This window comes from Alosa pseudoharengus, unplaced genomic scaffold, assembly GCF_046254945.1.
Source record: "Alosa pseudoharengus isolate Yale_2024_CS ecotype anadromous, Long Island Sound unplaced genomic scaffold, YU_APseudo_1.1 YU_APseudo_1.1_scf_18, whole genome shotgun sequence".
NCBI classification, from domain to species: Eukaryota; Metazoa; Chordata; class Actinopteri; order Clupeiformes; family Clupeidae; genus Alosa; species Alosa pseudoharengus.
Window position 1 is genome coordinate 37232452 of NW_027468650.1, and position 17740 is coordinate 37250191.

Genomic DNA, 17740 nt, shown 5'->3' on the forward strand with positions numbered 1-17740 from the left:
TTCGTTACACCATAACTTAAAGAAGAATTTTATCTTAAACACAAATGACTGAGTAGAGTAGACAAATGATTGAGGCAGTTTAAAGTTGCCTTTGTAATAGGCTACAGGAAAATTCCTGACACCTGTGAAACGATGCAAAAACTTCTTAACAAACAAACAATTTCCCTCCAGGCCTCAATGTTCCATCAGTCAACGTCACAAAGTTAATCAAGCAGTTCAAACGTAACCCCAAAAAAGTCAGGCTGCATGAGTCGAGAAAGCGATGGAGAGTGCCGAGTGCGGGAAACGTTGAGGACAGAAGAATTTAAGATACACATTATGCTGTTTTTATCAATGAAGCCGTCAATTTTGGTTGGTTGGTTATTACATAATGCAACATGTTCATCCATTTTATTTTTGCAGCACCTATATTTTGTAATAACAACTGCAATATGTAATAACTTATTACAAAATGCAGCAGTTATTACATAATGAAGCGAATGTATTACATTTTGTCAAGTTATTACATAATGCGGCGTTACAATTGTTGCTGATGTATTTAATTTGCAATGGACTGGCTGAAAATAAGTCTATTGTTGTTCTAATGGGGAAAGCTTGAGAATAATCAGGATTTAGGCTGATGTGCATTTTGTTATGAATCTAGGCTAGATCCTAATTGTTGTCTTTAAATAACTCTCTAAATTTGCTCTTGAAATATTATTTACATTATTTGATTATGTTAATTTCTGCAAAAATAATCTTCAATGTTAATTTTCTTGCCCCCAGGAGTTGTTGGGCTTGAAGTCAGTTGATGATCATGAGCATGTTGAGGAGGACCAAGTGGTGGAAGCAAGTGATGTTCTGTGGGACGAACATGATGAACAGGAACAAATTGAAACATATCAGAAAATGTGCAACATGTCAACCCACGTTAACTTTGACAAGGTGTGTCTGTCACTCTCCTATTCCATACATTAGTAATCATTTTTCCACAGAGATGCATAGGATACTGCTCCAACTCATGCTGGTTGCCAAGCGGTTTGATTTTGAGCTCTGAATCTGTGTTAGACCAACCGTGTGTCTGGATTTACAAATCTGATAACGCACATGGTGTGAACGGGAGTCCCTGGTGAAGCAGGTTGGGAGTTGGCCCTTTCCTGAATCTAGTCATCCAGGGCCCAATGGATGGTCCCCACTGGATGGTCCCCACGATGTTCTCGGAAGGGACAATGCACGTGGGAGTTTCCTCGAGGTCATTCGCAGCATGGATCCTAGACAGTGTGTCAGCCTCGACGTTGTGGGGCCCTGGACGATAGGCTGAAAATTCAATCGAGTAAAGAAGAGGGCCCATCTGTCCTGTCGGGAGTTCAGCCACTTTGCTTCTCTCAGGTATGCAAGATTCTTGTGGTCTGTCAGGATCTTGAAATACTTGGCCCCCTCCAGCCAGTGGCACCACGCCTCCAGAGCCAGCTTGATGGTGAGGAGCTCACGAGGTGAGCTTCTGGGAATAGAAGGCGCATGGTAGGAGGTGAGGAGATGTCCCTTGTTATTGAAAGAGGACTGCGCCCACCCCTGTGATTAAGGCATTAACCTCAATGATGAACGACTTCAATGGATCTGGGTGTTGAAGGATGGGCGCTGAGGTGAAGGCTTCCTTGTGCCCTGGGATTCCACCTGTGCCCTGGGATTTTCAATTGAGGTTCTTGGGCTTGCCCTTTAAGAGAGGTCAGTGGCGCAGTGATCATACTGTAATTACATGTAAGCACCTGTAAAATCTGTTTATAGTGTTTATTACCGCACTGTTTAATTTTTGTCACTACAACAACGTAGTACAATACCATAATGCTTTATGTTTTTGCAATATGTTGATATGGAATTCGGTACAGACCAATCAGATTTGTTTGTTCTCTGTGTTTTTATTTGAATTTTATTTTATCCAATAATAATTTGTAAATGTTTTTACAACATTCTAACACCTCAGGAGCGGAACTAGAATCTTTGCTCAAAGTCAGTCCCGGTCCGAGTTTGCACTGGAGAGAGAGAGGATACTTTGCTGTCTGTAGTTTGTGGAGACCTTTGGACAAGTTCATAGGCCCACTTACTCCGTAACATCGGCGCATCGTACTTGTTTACTCCTTAGATTTTCTCTTCTAAGTTACCGGTCAAGTGCTGGTCAGACTTTCTGCTAGCTATTTGTCGGTGCTATTTTGTAGCTGAAGCTATCCTGACCTGGGTAGCTGACTTAGCTCCTGTTGCATTCTCCTTCGGAGACGGACTCGATTTGTGCTTCAGTGCTGGGCCCACCGGAGCCAGACCTCCCAGGGACGACTGCGTTTTGCCTCCGGTGCTGGGCCCACCGGAGCCAGACCTCCTAAGGACGACTGCGTTTTGCCTCCGGTGCTGAGCCGCCAACCGCCAGTGCCAACCGCCAACTACCCGCTGCTGTTGAGGTTTGCCGGCTGACTGCAGCAACATCCTCCACCGGAGTGGCATCCTCGGCTAGTTGGGACATAGCTGCCTCCCATTCCTCTGAGTCAGGACTGAGCGGAATCAGTTCTGAGTGATCGGTCGTGAGTAACGTCAACTGCATTTACACTGACACTCATACACACGTTCTCGTCTCTGCTTGGATCACCGGCGAGTTGGAGGGCCGTTCAGCGGTTGCTGTCCTGCCTGCAGCTCAGAGAGCTGCCACCTGTGCACCACCGAGCTCCAACGGCCAGTGCTTGGGGGGGTTGGGGTTTTATTTGAATATATATATGGGATTAATACTATATTAATGTGATTATTCTTGTGACTTGTGTGGTATATGGTTTGTAATGTATCGCTGACTGTTTTTCTTTCCACACTAGTGTCTGTTTTGCTTAAGATAACAGGATAGCATTATATGTTAATCTTTAACGTTACCATCTGTTAACGTTCGGTTTTACCCTGTTCCCCTTGAGTGAATTGTTCGCTCGCTGACATTTGTCAGCTTTTGGGTTGCCACGTTTACGACGTGGCTATTATTAAATAAATATTTAATTATTATATTTCTTTATATCTAGGGTGTATTGGCAATTCATTTAACTACATTCACCACTAGTCTGATTAATATTTGGGTAAGGCTATTTGCACCCCTGGTACAATTAGCAGTGTGTGCTATTCGTACCCCGGTGCACACAGCAATGTGTCCTATTAGTACCCCATCTGGTACAAATATCAATGTATGCTATTCGTACCCCGGTGCACACAGCAATGTGTTCTATTAGTAACCTGTCTGGTACAAATATCAGTGTATGCTATTTGCACCTGTGCATTTATTCTGGCATATTGATCACACAATGTAATATTTTTTTTTTTTTTTTTAAAACAAGCAACATGTTTTTTTTTGTTACGTAAGAGGGTGTGAATAGCTCAGCTGTGTAATAGACACTCTGAATAAGGTATGTTGTTTGCATCAATGTACAGTTAGAAGTAGATGCTATTCGTACCCTGGTGTTTATAGTAGGCTACTGCATGCTATTTACACCCTGGTGCATGAACTAGCTAATTGTTGCAATCAAAACTTCCGTTTGAGAACTGATTTCTTGTTCAAATTGCGCGCCTTCTCTCCAGAGACGTTGGTACACATTAGAGTGTGGCTACCCGACCCGAGCCCGACGGTTGTGTGTTTGGGTGGGGGAGATGATGAAATGGTGTGTCTGTGTATGGGGGTGGATGATGAAATGGTGTATGTGTGTATGGGGGGGTTGGGTTATGGCGCCCCTAGTGGTCAAACATCACCAAATTTACTGTGCATCCTCGGGATGTGGTCACGAGTCCACGTACCAAGTTTGGTGTTGATACAAGTGTTCCTAATTATAACGCCCCTTGTGGTCAACGGTCACTAAATTGATTGTGCGTCCTCAGGATGGTGTCCCCAGTCCATGAACCAAGTTTGGTTTCGATACGTGAAAGCATTGCCAAGATATGAGCTCAGTTCCTGTAACTCCAGCGCCCCCTAGTGGTCAAAGGTCAACAAATTTAAGTGTCCTTAGGATGGTGTCCCCAGTCCATATACCAAGTTTAATTTCTATACATGAAAGCATTGCTAAAATATAAGCATACTTCCTGTGATTATAGTGCCCCCATAGTGACCAAAGGTCACCAAATTAATTTTACATCCTTGGGATTGGGTCTTGAGTCCATGTGCAAAGTTAGGTTTCAATACATGAAAGCGTTGCCGAGATATGAGCCTACTTCCTGTGATTATAGTGCCCCCTAGTGGTGAAAAGACCCCAAATTTATTGTGCGTCCTAAGGATGGGGTCCCAAGTCCATGTACCAAGTTTGTTTTCGATACATGAAAGTGTTGCTGAAATACTAGCTGATTTCCTGTAACTCTTTCACCCCTCTAGTGGTTGATATCTGAAAGTGGTTGATATCTGAAAGGGTTGCTAAGATATGAGCTTACTTCCTGTTTGGTGGCTTCACCGCCAATTTCGATTGGCTGTTACGGGCAGATGCTTTTGTCAATGGTTCCAGAAAGTAATGCATGTATACGGCATGGTCTGAAAATGGTCTGTGCCAATTTTGGTATTTGTTATGCATGAAAACTTTTTAGTGTTTTTGATTAAATTGATGTCACGGGCATGCATGTGTCGGCCTAAAGACCTCCCACAGTATTACCAGACACCACTAGTAAGTTTTGATTCATAACACATCAACAGCTACACGCCAAAATGAAGTTTTGTTAATTGCAGCGCCCCCTAGAGGTCAAAGGTCACTAAAATGTTTGCATGTCCTCATAATGGGGTCATGCGTCTATGCTTCGCCGCCAGTATCGATTGGCTGTCACGGCTGAACGCTTTTGGCTTCAGAAAGTAATGCATGTATAATAATAAGATTTATTTGTATAGCACCTTTCATACACAGAATGCAGCTGCTGTGGCTGTTCGTGATCCAATCAGCAACATATCAGAAATACTTGAGGAAATACTAGCATTTACTTAACAATACTTAACATCACTGTTATGCAGACGACACTCAACCTGTCTTTCCCACCTGATGACTCTAGCGTTTCCCAACGGATTTCTGCATGCCTTAAGGATATTTCAGCCTGGATAAAAGATTGGCACCTTCATCTTAATCTCTCAAAAACTTTTTGGTGTTTCCAGCTAAAACAGCTATTCCTCAACAGATTAACATCCAGTTTGACTTAACTTCACTGACTCGAACTAGATTGGTCGTTGTAATTGATGACCGACTTCACTTCTCTGAGCATGTAGCTTCAATTGAAAATCATGTCGGTTTATGCTTTACAACATTAGAAAGATCAGACCTTATCTGACAAAAGATTCCACACAACGTCTTGTTCAGACCATGGTCATCTCCAAGCTGGACTATTGTAATTCACTATTAGCTGGTTTACCTGCTGGTGTAGTAAGATCATTACAGCTGATTCAGAATGCTGGAGCACGCCTGGTCTTCAATCAGCCAAAGAGGACACATGTAACTCATCTCCTAGTTACTCTCCATTGGCTCCCTATAGTAGCCAGAATTAAATTTAAATCCCTCACTTTGGCATATAGGACACTGACTGAATCTGCTCCTCATTATTTTAATTCAATAATCAAGACATACGTACATCCCCAACCACCCACTGCGGTCTTCTGATGAGAGTCTGTTGTGTCGACCATTCATAAAAGCTAGGTCTAATTCAAGACTCTTTTCCTCAGTGGTTCCATGTTGGTGGAATGAGTTGCCCAGTGCTCTCCGTTCCTGTGATAGTTTTGGGTCGTTTAAGAGGGCTCTATCTGTTCAACATGCACTTATTTCTTTAAGCGCTTCTTATGCGTTATGGTTTGAATTAATGGACGAGGGCGAGGGGCAAAAAACTCCCCGACGCGCAGCGGACACACCTCGAAGGCCGTTATCCCGCTTATCACCTGGTTGCCACTGTAAAGCAAAGGAAACATGCGGTTCCGTTTAAAAAGCTCACTAGTTCAGCTAGTTGTACAACTTTCAATAGCATCAGTTAGCTTGTTTACAGTTGATTCCATTGTTGCGAAGCCTGCAACCAAAGATTCTAGAGCGCTGCAACCGTCATCCTACTATGGTTGTTATAGTTACCATTCATAAGCGTTGATATGGAACGGTGTCCTGTTATTTAGAATTAATAGCCACCCCACCAGCCAATCAGAAAATAATATTTCTTCTCTCTCTTCTTGTTGTTTATTATTGCTATTCTCTTATTATTATTCTATTATTGCCAATATCCTAATCTGTTCCCTGTTGAATTTTAAATATTATATTGTTTTTGTATTTGTGTGTCGCTTTGGACAAAGGCGTCTGCCAAATCCCATAACCATATCCATAACCATTTCTTACAGGCCCTAGATCTAGACTGCTCAGATTGGGGGGGGCAAGTGTAATTTTTGGGTGGGCACAATGAATGGACCTTTTTCCTAGTAAACATCACGTGGGCTTTAATTTGGGAACCTAAAATCATTGTTTTCCAGCAGCAGGAACATTGTTTTGGTGGTGGTCTAATTGAGTGCCTACTCCTTTAAGGATGTAAGAGAGTAATTTGATTTCTGAGGAAGGCTTGCTTGAGTCTGGAAAAATAGTTGTGCATAGTGCATAAGGATATGTGGATGTGATTAATTACCCTATTATTTTCTGCCATTAGTTAAAATAAATAAATAGAAAATTTAGTTGGATACCATGTAGAATGCTGCAATTTCAAAACCGCACTCCACAGCTTATTGTACAGATGCATGCTTCATATCGGGTAAGGGCTGTTTATTTTGGCATATGACTAGTCAAGAGTTTGTGAGATATTGTGAGATATTTCACCAAGAGTAATGGGTGTGCAGAATGCAAATATGATTTCATTTCATGTAATTTCAGCAGAGTCTAGGCTACCCAGATCTGCCACAATTGCATGTATTAAGATTTGCATTGATTTGATTTAGATTTTGAAATAATAAAAATACAAAAAGCGTATTATTTTATTTAGTGATGAAAAATGACCTTTCTGCGCTCCATATCTGTAACATGAACTGACTGATCTGACCTGACTTGACCCGAGTTTGCGTGTTAGCCTTGCGTGTGTGCACTCATGATGATTCTCTATTTACTGCATTGCCATGAACAAAGTAGAGGCAAAAAAGTGTTTGTTTGTCGAACAAATTGGGATGCAATGTGAGCCTTGAATTGGATGCCATGCAGGAATTTGCTAGGATCTCATATTATGAACGTGCTTTGCCATAGAGAAACGCATGATCGCGTAGGATTATGAACAATGCTTTGCCACAAAAACGTGGGGTAAGTCGAGCTATATGAAGTTATTGGGTCATTCCACGCCAACTCAGCCACCCATGTACATGACACCTCTCAGATTTTGCTGAAAAGCAGTGAAAATATGCCTTATGTTACCAAACGAGGGAATCTGAAGTTTCAGGTCAATATCTCAAACGGTTTGCCCGTGGCGTCCATTTGCATTTCGGGTGCCACGGCCGTAATTGACACATTGAAATTTTACATTTCATCTTTTGCCATTTTTGGAAGCCTATAACGACGTTATGTATCTGATATGCTTACCATATCTATGCGATCACAGGTTCACGAGTAGGCCTAATTCAAACGAGAGTAATGGGTGCGTAGGTGAACGCAGAGAAGTATAGAAATATGATGCAATTTGATTTAAATTCATGATTTTTTAGAATGTTCATAGTTGATCGTACAGACAAGTGCATAGTCTCGTTGGAAAGCTCTACTTCTGCTCTGTCACGCATTAAAAGTTTCATCTCACTGCGACGAACAGTTCCGGAGCAATGTAACAGAGAAGAAAGGGTGTGTTTTTTGACGCACTTTGCTTCAATCGTTGTTCTAAGGGTTAATTTGCTCGCCAACCGTCTATCACAGCAACTTAGCGCTGATATCATTGGAAAGCCCGGGTTCTGCTTGTTGTGGGATATATGTGTGACTACTAGTAGGCTACTCCGCGAGTAATACAACCAAGGAGGGGTGTGAATTTGGACGCAATTTCAGTCAGTTGGCCACATATTAGGTGGAGCAGAAGACACATTTGGGGGGGCATTTCCCCCCCCAGCCCCATTCTAGATCCGGCCATGATTTCTTAGCATTTTAGCATTTTCATGATCCCCATCACTCCTACAGATAAATGGTTAAAAACTCTCAATTCATTAACAACACAATTTTATTGGAAAAACAAAAACCCAAAATATCACTCAACACTACAAAATAAAAAAATCACATGGGTGGCTTGAGGCACCAATCTTCCACCACTACTGCCTGGCAAATCAATTACAGTACCTGGTTAAATGGATCAATATACACAAGCATAATTACCTGTGGCTGGAATTGGAACAATCAATCAAGAAATCCAACTTCTGCCAACGCATTACCATCCATTCAACTCTGACAGCCTGGTGGAAAACGAACCAAATCACAAAATCATCACTAGAATTTAGTTCACCCCACTCTGGCACAACCCAATATTCATGATACAGAACAAACCTCTTTATTTCCCCACATGGGCACAAAAAGGAATCACACATCTTCACCCCCTATTTGAGAACCACCATATCTCAGATAATTCCATTTAATCGCTAATAATACGTCCTTGTGTTTGTCAACTGTCTTGTCCCTCTGTTGTCTGTCTGTCACCTTGTCGTGTCTTATATGTTATGTGTTACACTCTGTATGTGGTGCTATAATCTCCCCTCCCCCTATGTACCCAGGGTCTCACTAAACTGGGTGAATGGTTACGGTAGGACAAAGTAATGCACTGTATATAAATCTAAGTCTGCATTGTAACATATTGTGTATGCTATAAAATATATATTTTCCTTTATTAAAAATAAAGTTGTCCTCCAAAGAGGGGTGGTGGCGGGCCAAAAAAAAAGAAAAGAAATACTTAGCAGTATACATATATATTCTTTGCTAACAAATGCTTAGGCTAACTAATGCTTAGACCCCATTGATGTGGACTCCAAGCGGGTTGTCTTAGAATGATCTAGTGATGTACTACTCAAGTCCGGTCTCGGACTCGAGACCGATTTCTGCTTTCTCGGACTCGTCTCGGACTTGTTCCTTCAAAGACTCAGTCTTGACTCGGTCTCGGACCACAGTGGGAGGAGAAGGACTCGTAATTTCAGACCGAGTCCTCGAGACCAACACATTTTTTATGTTCATATAAAAAACCATACAACACATAACAACAACAATAATAAAATGCAATGTTGACGGGCATTATTTGAAAATGACACCCCATGGTGCAATGCAAAGATACTGTCGTCAGAGCCGGTTTTTTTACAGGCCTGATAGCGCTCAGGCGCCATGCCGACGTGTCTGCGGAAAAAAAAAATCAGGTTCGAGTTTGCGGGATCTCACGTGCAAATTTCTTTTGTGTTTCCCATACAATACGAATGTGTTTCCCACACTGGCAACGCGAAACGTAGCCAAAGTCATAGAGTGCAACTTTATGAAGCCAGGGGAAGACACCAAACTTGTCGATAAAGGTAAAAAGAATAAATGGCGCTGGTCTTGGATAGAGGAGGTGGGTAGAGACGAAAAGCCCTTTAGAAGCTGGTGTCAAAAACTCCTGCAACCAGGAGCATGTTTCTGCACTTTGTGCGCAAGGAAAATATTATATGGAACTAGACCACGGCACGAGTTAGACCCTAGTCATCAAGCAGCTGTCGAGCAATTCAACACACCTCACATAGGTGGCTGTTTACTTGGCCGCTCCTCCGCTCAAATTCACGTCAGGTTGCTCCGCTCAATTTCGCTCCCCGCTTCACTTAAAAATCATCCAGCTCCAGTGAAATCGCTCCACGCTCGCTCCATTTTAAAAGAGGGAGAAAAAATACAAGCTGAATTGTCACCTTACACAGAAAAGTTAAATCCCAAAGAACTAAGAGCAACGTTAATTTCACTCATAGAATGCAACACCGATAGTGTATCAATGAACAAGCTTGGCAACGTCAATACACATAAGCGTATAACTAAAGGGATCAGTGGGATTAATTGCCTAAAGAATACAGGCTTAGCATCCAAGTTTTACTCTCATCCTTCTACTTCATATGAAGCATATTCAAATTGCTCACGTTTTTCTTTGCTCTCCGTAGCACACTCTCATGTTTCCGCGTTCTGTTATCTAGTTGTTTTGTAGGAATAATACACTTATATGACTTATTAGTTTCCTTTCTAAAATATTTAGCGAACTTCATCCCCATCAACGAACTTACAGACCAATATCTTTGAAATGTAACGGTTTTGGTTTTATTAGGAAGACATGAATTCTAGGTAAACTTGGGCATGCCTCAGACTCCTGGTGTGAGCGGTATCGGAGCGAAATTGGAGTGGAACAGAGCGGCCGCTCCGGCCTCTAAATTAAAAAGTGCTCCGCGCTCCAACAAAATTTCATTCACTCCGCTCACTAGCTCGGATCTGTCGTTTACAATCGCTCGTCCACTCGTCACTTTGTGTCAGAAATTAGCGGAGGATAAACTCGCCCTTAGACTAAACTCGCCCCACAGACTAACAAAGACAATAGATGCCGGACGGAGCGGCGTAGTCGCCAGCGTACCCGTGACACCAAGACATACAAGACATACAACAAACAAATTAATAAATAAAATAAATAAAAATTAAAAATAAAATTAGTCCAATTTCCAACCGGCTGAAAATGTCCAAGGGCAAAGATGACCCGCGTGAAAACTGCGCACAGCTGTGTATTCACGATGCAACACCAACAAAGTTCTTTATAACTGACCAACCCGGAGAATTCACTGGCAGTCTGGAGAGCACTGGGAGGACAAGAGAGTCCGAATTTGTGATGGGCGACCCTGCTGATTGTCAGCTCGGTGGTCCTAGACAGTGACCGTTTGTTGTTTCATGGTTGACGCTGTCATCAGAGTTTCTTAGCACTCAATCCAGACTCCAGGCACCGGTAGATGCTAGCATGGCAGCTCGCAAGTCAGCCGCAGCTCGGTGGTCGTGGCAGCTGCAGATCTCTTGCAGATTGACGTTAGGCCCCCTTGCTGAGCAATCCCTCCGTCCAGACATTGGTTGTGCATCGTCACGGATGGATGAGGGACTTCAGAGACATAAGGCAGGCTAGCCAAGGCGCTCATCAGCCCAATGGCAGCTGGTTAACGTTAACTTGACGTTGATGGTCTCAGCCGAGTTTGTTAAACAGAAAAAAGGTCTAAGAATAACACAAAAACGATCGAAAATAACATGAATAAAGAGTGATTACATTTAACTAGAAAAATAAATACAAAAAATTTACAGAACATTACATAAAATTACGAACATTACATAAATACAAACAAAAACATGATGCCAGACGGAGCGGCGTGTCTCGCCAGCGTCCCCGTAACCTAGCAACCCTGATAGATACTTCATTGATCCTCAAGGGAAAATTCAAGGTCTCAGTAGCATACAGACATCACACACAACATGCACTTACAGCAGAAAGGGTAAATATAAGTATATACATATAACAAAACTCCACTGTACAATAGAGACAGTAGAAGATAAGAAAAACTAACAAAACTAAATACTAAATATACTAAATAATTTAAAAGAAATCTGTCCGACAAACTTATAGAATAAAGAATAACATGTTTAAAATAAATGGTGTGTACTTGTTCATACCCTTTAGTCAATTGTTAGGCTACTAATCAATTCCTAGTTTACTTTTGAGTATTATAATTGCCACCCACTGACCTTTCTTGGTATGGCTGTAGTATCTGTAGTCTCAGTATGCTATACAAGCAATAAGTATGCAGGATTAATGAACAGGCCTACCAGGCCCAGGGTCCCATTGTTCATCTCATATCTGAATGATGTTCATTTATATCCACAAAAGTCACCAGAATCTATCATCTAAGGGACTTTTTATCAAAATCTTCTCCCATGGGAGCACACCCCTGGATTCCGCTTGACAATTATGTTGATCAAGGCATATATCTTGGTTTAGGGGCCTGCTTACCTCCCAGGAAAAAAAGTTCAGGCTCAGGATTTTTTTCTACTCTCCTGTATTTATCCTGTATTTTTCTCTATGGCTCTGCTGCCGGTGAGTGTCAGTAGGTCAGCATAGTCCATATTAAGACGTTAAGACTGCTCCTCTAAACAATTCCCAATCTAGCTTAGTCTGTAGGCCTAACTGTTGATTATTAACTGGGGTGAAATTAAATCATGAATATAAAAACTGACATGTTTTTATGGTCTTGGTCTTGACTCAGTCTCGACTCCTAAAGGACTCGGTCTCGACTCAGACTTGCTTCCTCAAAGACTCGGTCTTGACTCAGACTCGACTGTATTTGAAAACCAACGGACTCAGTCTCGACCCTTCAAAGACTCAGTATTGACTCGGACTCGGCATAGACGGTCTCGTCCCCATCACTAGATCTTAGTATGTGTTGTGATTACATGATTTTATATTAAAATGTTTAAAGAACCTCAACGACCAGAAGACTGGCAGCCTTAACCCTTTACCCCCTACAAGCACGCCATATGGCAACTGTGGCAAGGAAAAACTCCCATATTTGTGAAAGAAACCTAGACCAGAATCTGACTTAATAGGGGGAGCCCACCTGCTTCTGGCTAGCTGCAGCTCTAATGGCAGCAGTCCAATGTAGAATAATCCAAAAATGCAGTCTGCAAGATAAGAGTTAAAGTTAACTAAAGGCTCTCTTATACAGGTATGTTTTTAGGTCTTTTTAAAAGATATTCACTGAACTTGCCTGTTTAATGTACAGAGGCAGGGTGTTCCATAGCTTTGGGGCATAATGGAAAAAAGCAGCTTCTCCACTCCACTATGCTTGTGGAGCACTTTGGGTACAATGAAAAGATTAGCATTAGAAGATCTAAGTTTCCTTTGTGGTTGATAAGATGTTAAAAGCTCAAAGATAATAATAATAGTAATACATTTTATTGATAAAGCGTCTTTCAAGACACCCAAGTTCGCTTAAAAAATAAAGGTGCCGGGCGGAGCGGCGTGGTCGTCAGCGTACCCGTGACACAAATACATGACAAATACATTTAAAAAATAACAAACATAGGACAAAAGATGCCGGACGGAGCAGCGTAGTTGCCAGCGTACCCGTGACACCAAGACATACACGACAGACAATAAAACAAATAAACAAATAAAAAGTACCAAAAAAAGAAAATACATTTAAAAAGGGGAAAAAATTATGTTAAATTAGTCCAATTTCCAACCCGTTGAAAATGTCCAAGGGCAATGATGACCTGCGTGAAACTGCTCACAGCTGTGTCTTTACAACCGATGCAACGCCAACAAAGTTCTTTACAACTGACCAACCCGGTGGATTCACTGGCAGTCTGGAGATAACGTTAATGTTAGGCCTTGTTAGTCTGGAGATCACTGGAAGCATAACAGTCTGAAGTCGTGGGCGATCTTGTAGATCAGCAACTCAGTGGACTTTTAACAGCAACAGTTTGTTGCTCCGTGAGATTGCAGAGTTCTTCAACGTTAACGTTAGTCTGCTCAATCCAGACTCCAGGCAGTTGGCATGGCAGCTCACAGGTCAGCAACAGCTCGGCGGCTTCGGCAGATCTTTCGCAGAGTAGCCTAGGTCCAGCTGTCCCGAGAAATCCCTTCGACCAGACAGTGAAGCGCAGCACCGGCTCATGGATGGATGGAAGGATGTCAGAGGCTAGTACAGTATAGTAGAGTATAGTTCCATGTCAAATCTGCCTAGAAAATCACCATGTTTCATTTTCCGTTGTTCTTATCACACTTTCTAACTTGAGAGGAGACAAGTTTTAAAAAGGAAAATTACCGTAAATCTTAGTCACTTTTAAACATGATGCTAGCAGGCGAGATGCTTATGGTCTAATCCGATTCAATGATCTATGCTAGGCTGGAGCTAAAAGTGGTATCGCCAGACTCAGAGAACGGCTGGATGAACTGGAGAAAGGTAAAAATCAATTGGAAAATGAGTGTAATTCCCCAAATGGTGGAATATCCCTTTACTGGCAGACAAATTTGCTTATTTCTAGGACAAATTTGCTTAACTCATTGGCAGACAAATTTTCTTGTTTTCAGGATGAGACATCTTAAAAGGAGTCAAACTCTTCTTAAATTAAGTCAAATAATGATTTTACGTGAAAGAGCTAGGTAAGTCTCTTTATACTGAAAACAATTTTAACTAGATTTTTTATCTAGATTTGTTCTAGATTTTTTACTAGATCTTGATATAATAACACTTGATAGATTATATTAGATAAACAGTTTTTGCAGTAGGTGTGGCCATTACGATAGATTATATTAGATAAACAGTTTTTGCAGTAGGTGTGGCCATTACGAGAAAATAAAGTGCATAGTTGTACTTAACAGAACATACAAAATCAATGATGTGATAACATGCTCCTTCACTCATGACCTAGTTTATGTTGGTAAAACAAGTTGGCCCCTCAAACAAAGAATAAGCGAACACATTACACACAATTGTACCATTAAACAAACTGACTGTGATTCACCCTGTCCTGTGGCGGTTTACCTTAATGATTTTAAACACATCAGTACCTTCCAAGTATGTGGTATAAAGAAAGTGAAGCGTCCAAAAAGAGGCGGTAATTTAGATACTAATTTATTACAACACAAAGCTGTCTAGATATGGTTATGGTTATGGTATTTAGCAGACGATATACACCTGCAGAGCTATAACAATTGGTTAAATGAAAAACTTGTTCTTAATGTCATGTAGTAATTTGTACACGTCATGTGTATTTGTTGTAATTCAAAATATACAGTATATTGTATATTTCTTGTACCTGGAGAATTACTAATATGTGGATGCGGATGTTTAAGTGGTGACCCATTGAATGCCTTGTTAATTAATTGAAATATTAGTCAGGACACCCAATTGGCAGTTTCCAGCTCTGAGCTCATGATAAATATGTAGTGTTTTCTTGAACAAAGTTCATGTAATGAAGGTCTGTAACAACACATTATGTAATTTCACCGCTTTATGTAACAACTTGACAAAATGTAATAAAGTTTCACGTCATTATGTAATAATTGCTGCATTTTGTAAAAACTGACGCATTTTGTTATAATCTGCCGCATTATGTTATAAACTGCTTGAATGCAATATGTAATACAGGTGTGCAGGTTCCTCTATCTTTTGATTAACTGGTTATCAAAAATGAATTTCAGAACAAATGAATTTTTTTCTTCCCATTTTCGATTATGTTCATGCCAAATTTCCAATTTTCATTTGTAATCCAAGATTTTTCTATAATGTGTATGAAGCTCATAATATATCATTATATGAGCAATAATATCTTAATTTATTTATGCACTGTACAAAATAAAATCTAAGTGTTATTAATCTTCTATTAAGATCAAAAAGTCTATTTGGTATTATGTGAAAACACTAGGCAAGTCTCTTTACACTCAAAACAATACCAAGTAGATTTTGATCTTGATATAAGATTAATAACACTTACACTTACAATGTAACAGGTTAGATTGTATGAAATAAGCAGTTTATGCATTGCAATGTGGAGACTAATATAGTTTGTTCTTGGTTTTCCCTTGTCAGTATATTACTCGTCTGAATGATCTGGTGGCAGCCCCTCCTCCCACTCCCCCTCTGCTTGTGTCTGGTGGACCAGGTTCCGGAAAATCTGTCTTGCTTGCAAAATGGTATTGAAAAAAACAGTTTTATAATATATAATTTTCTGCATCTGACTTTGCGGTACTAAGTAACCCTCCTTATATTGATCACTGAACATCATGTTGTTGCCTTTGTGGTATGAAAGGCAGTTGGTACAGACAACTGTCACTGGCAGAAGTTTTCACACTGCAAAAAATAAAATGTAACCAAATGTTGTTAATCTTATATTATATTCTTATATAATGTTATATTCTTATATAATTATAATATAAGATTAACAAATGTTGTTTATTATTTTTTAAATATAAAGAGACTTACCTAGTGCTCATTTCAAGACAATTTTGACTTAATTTAATAATAATTTGACTTATTTTAAGGACTTTATCAGGACACGTTTGCCCATGCACCGACAACCAAATTTGCTTGTTTTGAAGACAAATTTGCTTAATGTACTGGGAGCTAAATTTGCTTGTTTTCAGGATGACGTCTTAAAGTAAGTCAAACTCCAAGTCAAAGGATTTTACGAGGAAGTCTATTTGTTGGTTAGAGACCCCTGATCTAAATCTACATAATATACAGCTTAAAATAACTAAATTCAGCCCTAATTACCAAGGATAACAAGCCAGTACTGTACAGAGTCCCTAAGGGGACATGAGCAAAACAAAATCTAAAGTTTAGTTTCATGTGCGCACGTGAAAGTTTCATGTGCGCACATGAAAGATGTTGGACAGACTGTTGTTGTCGCCAGCGTACCCATGACACTAAGACATAAACAAGTAAATTTACAAAAAAGACAAAATATGCCGGACGGAGTGGCGTAATCGCCAGCGTACCCGTGACACCAAGACATATAAACATACAACAGAACGAACAAATAATAAAATATACATTTTAAATGTTATTTTAAATTTAAAAAAAGAAAATTCCATTTTATATTAATCCAATTGGTTACATCTAACCGGCTGAAAAACGTCCAAGGGCGATGATGATGATGATGATGACTTGCGTGAAATGGCGCACAGCTGTGTTTTTATAACAGACCAACCCGGAAGATTTAACGTTCCAGTCCCTAAGAAACCTTGGCCAAAGGATAATAATGACTTTAGACCTGTGGCCCTGACTTCGGTAATAATAAAAGTTTTTGAGCGTATAATGGTGGGTATTTTAAAACATGAGGTAAAACATCTTCTAGATCCCTACCAATTTGCCTATCAGAACAACAGGGGTACTGATGATGCTCTCAATACAACAACTCATCTTGTACTTAAACATACTGAAAACCCCAAGGCCTATGCCAGACTATTGTTCATGGATTTTAGCTTAGCTTTAACACGTTTCTCCCCCAGATACTTTTAAAAAAGCTCAAATGTATGGAGGTGAACCCCTTCGTTATGGAAGGCAGCAACAGGTGAGGGTCAATTCTACTCTCTCTAGCATAAAGGATATCAATATGGGAGCCCCACAGGGGTGTAGAAGTTCTCCAATTCTTTTCACGTTATATACCAATAGCTGTAGAAGTGAGCGCAGTGAGCATTGTTATTACGTTTTCTGATGATACGGCTCTATTGAGCCTTCTGTATGCTAATTCAGACACAACGGTGTATCATACAGTGCATAGTGTCATGGTGTGACGGTCACAACCTTATTTTAAATGCGACAAAGACAAAATAGATGATCTTTGATCCCAGTGGTGTGGGTGATTATATGCCTGTGTCCATCAAAGGACAGGTAGTAGATCAAGTCACTCAGTTTAAATACTTGGGTATTACTTTGGATTGTAAGCTACAGTGGAGCTCTCATGTGGAGTTTGTTCAAGGATCTGTCAGCGGCTACATTTTTTGCGTAGACTAAGGGTCCATGGTGTGGATAAGTACATTATGTCGTTGTTTTATAGAGCTACTATTTAGTCCATAATACGCTATGGCATCACAACATGGTTCTGCAACCTGACCGTAAAAGACAAAGCACAGTTCTAGAACCTTGTTAAGAGGGCAGGGAAAATAATGGGGACTCAGCCACCGTCCTCCTTAAAGGAGATCTTTGAGGACACCGTTAGGAAGTTAGGTTTTAAGACCTAACTTCCCATGTCCTAAATAAGGAATATGAGCTGCTGCC

General features: G+C 40.6%; 1 protein-coding gene across 4 annotated transcripts in view; it reads left to right on the plus strand.

Annotated features, from left to right (window-relative positions):
• Nucleotides 1-17740, plus strand: part of nphp3 (nephronophthisis 3) — a 223353-nt gene that overhangs the window by 87667 nt on the left and 117946 nt on the right. For all 4 annotated transcript variants that reach the window (XM_076291099.1, XM_076291103.1, XM_076291102.1 and 1 more), the window contains 2 exons: nt 766-924; nt 15551-15654. In XM_076291099.1, coding sequence (XP_076147214.1) covers nt 766-924; nt 15551-15654 — 263 coding nt within the window. The remainder of the gene's footprint in view (nt 1-765; nt 925-15550; nt 15655-17740) is intronic.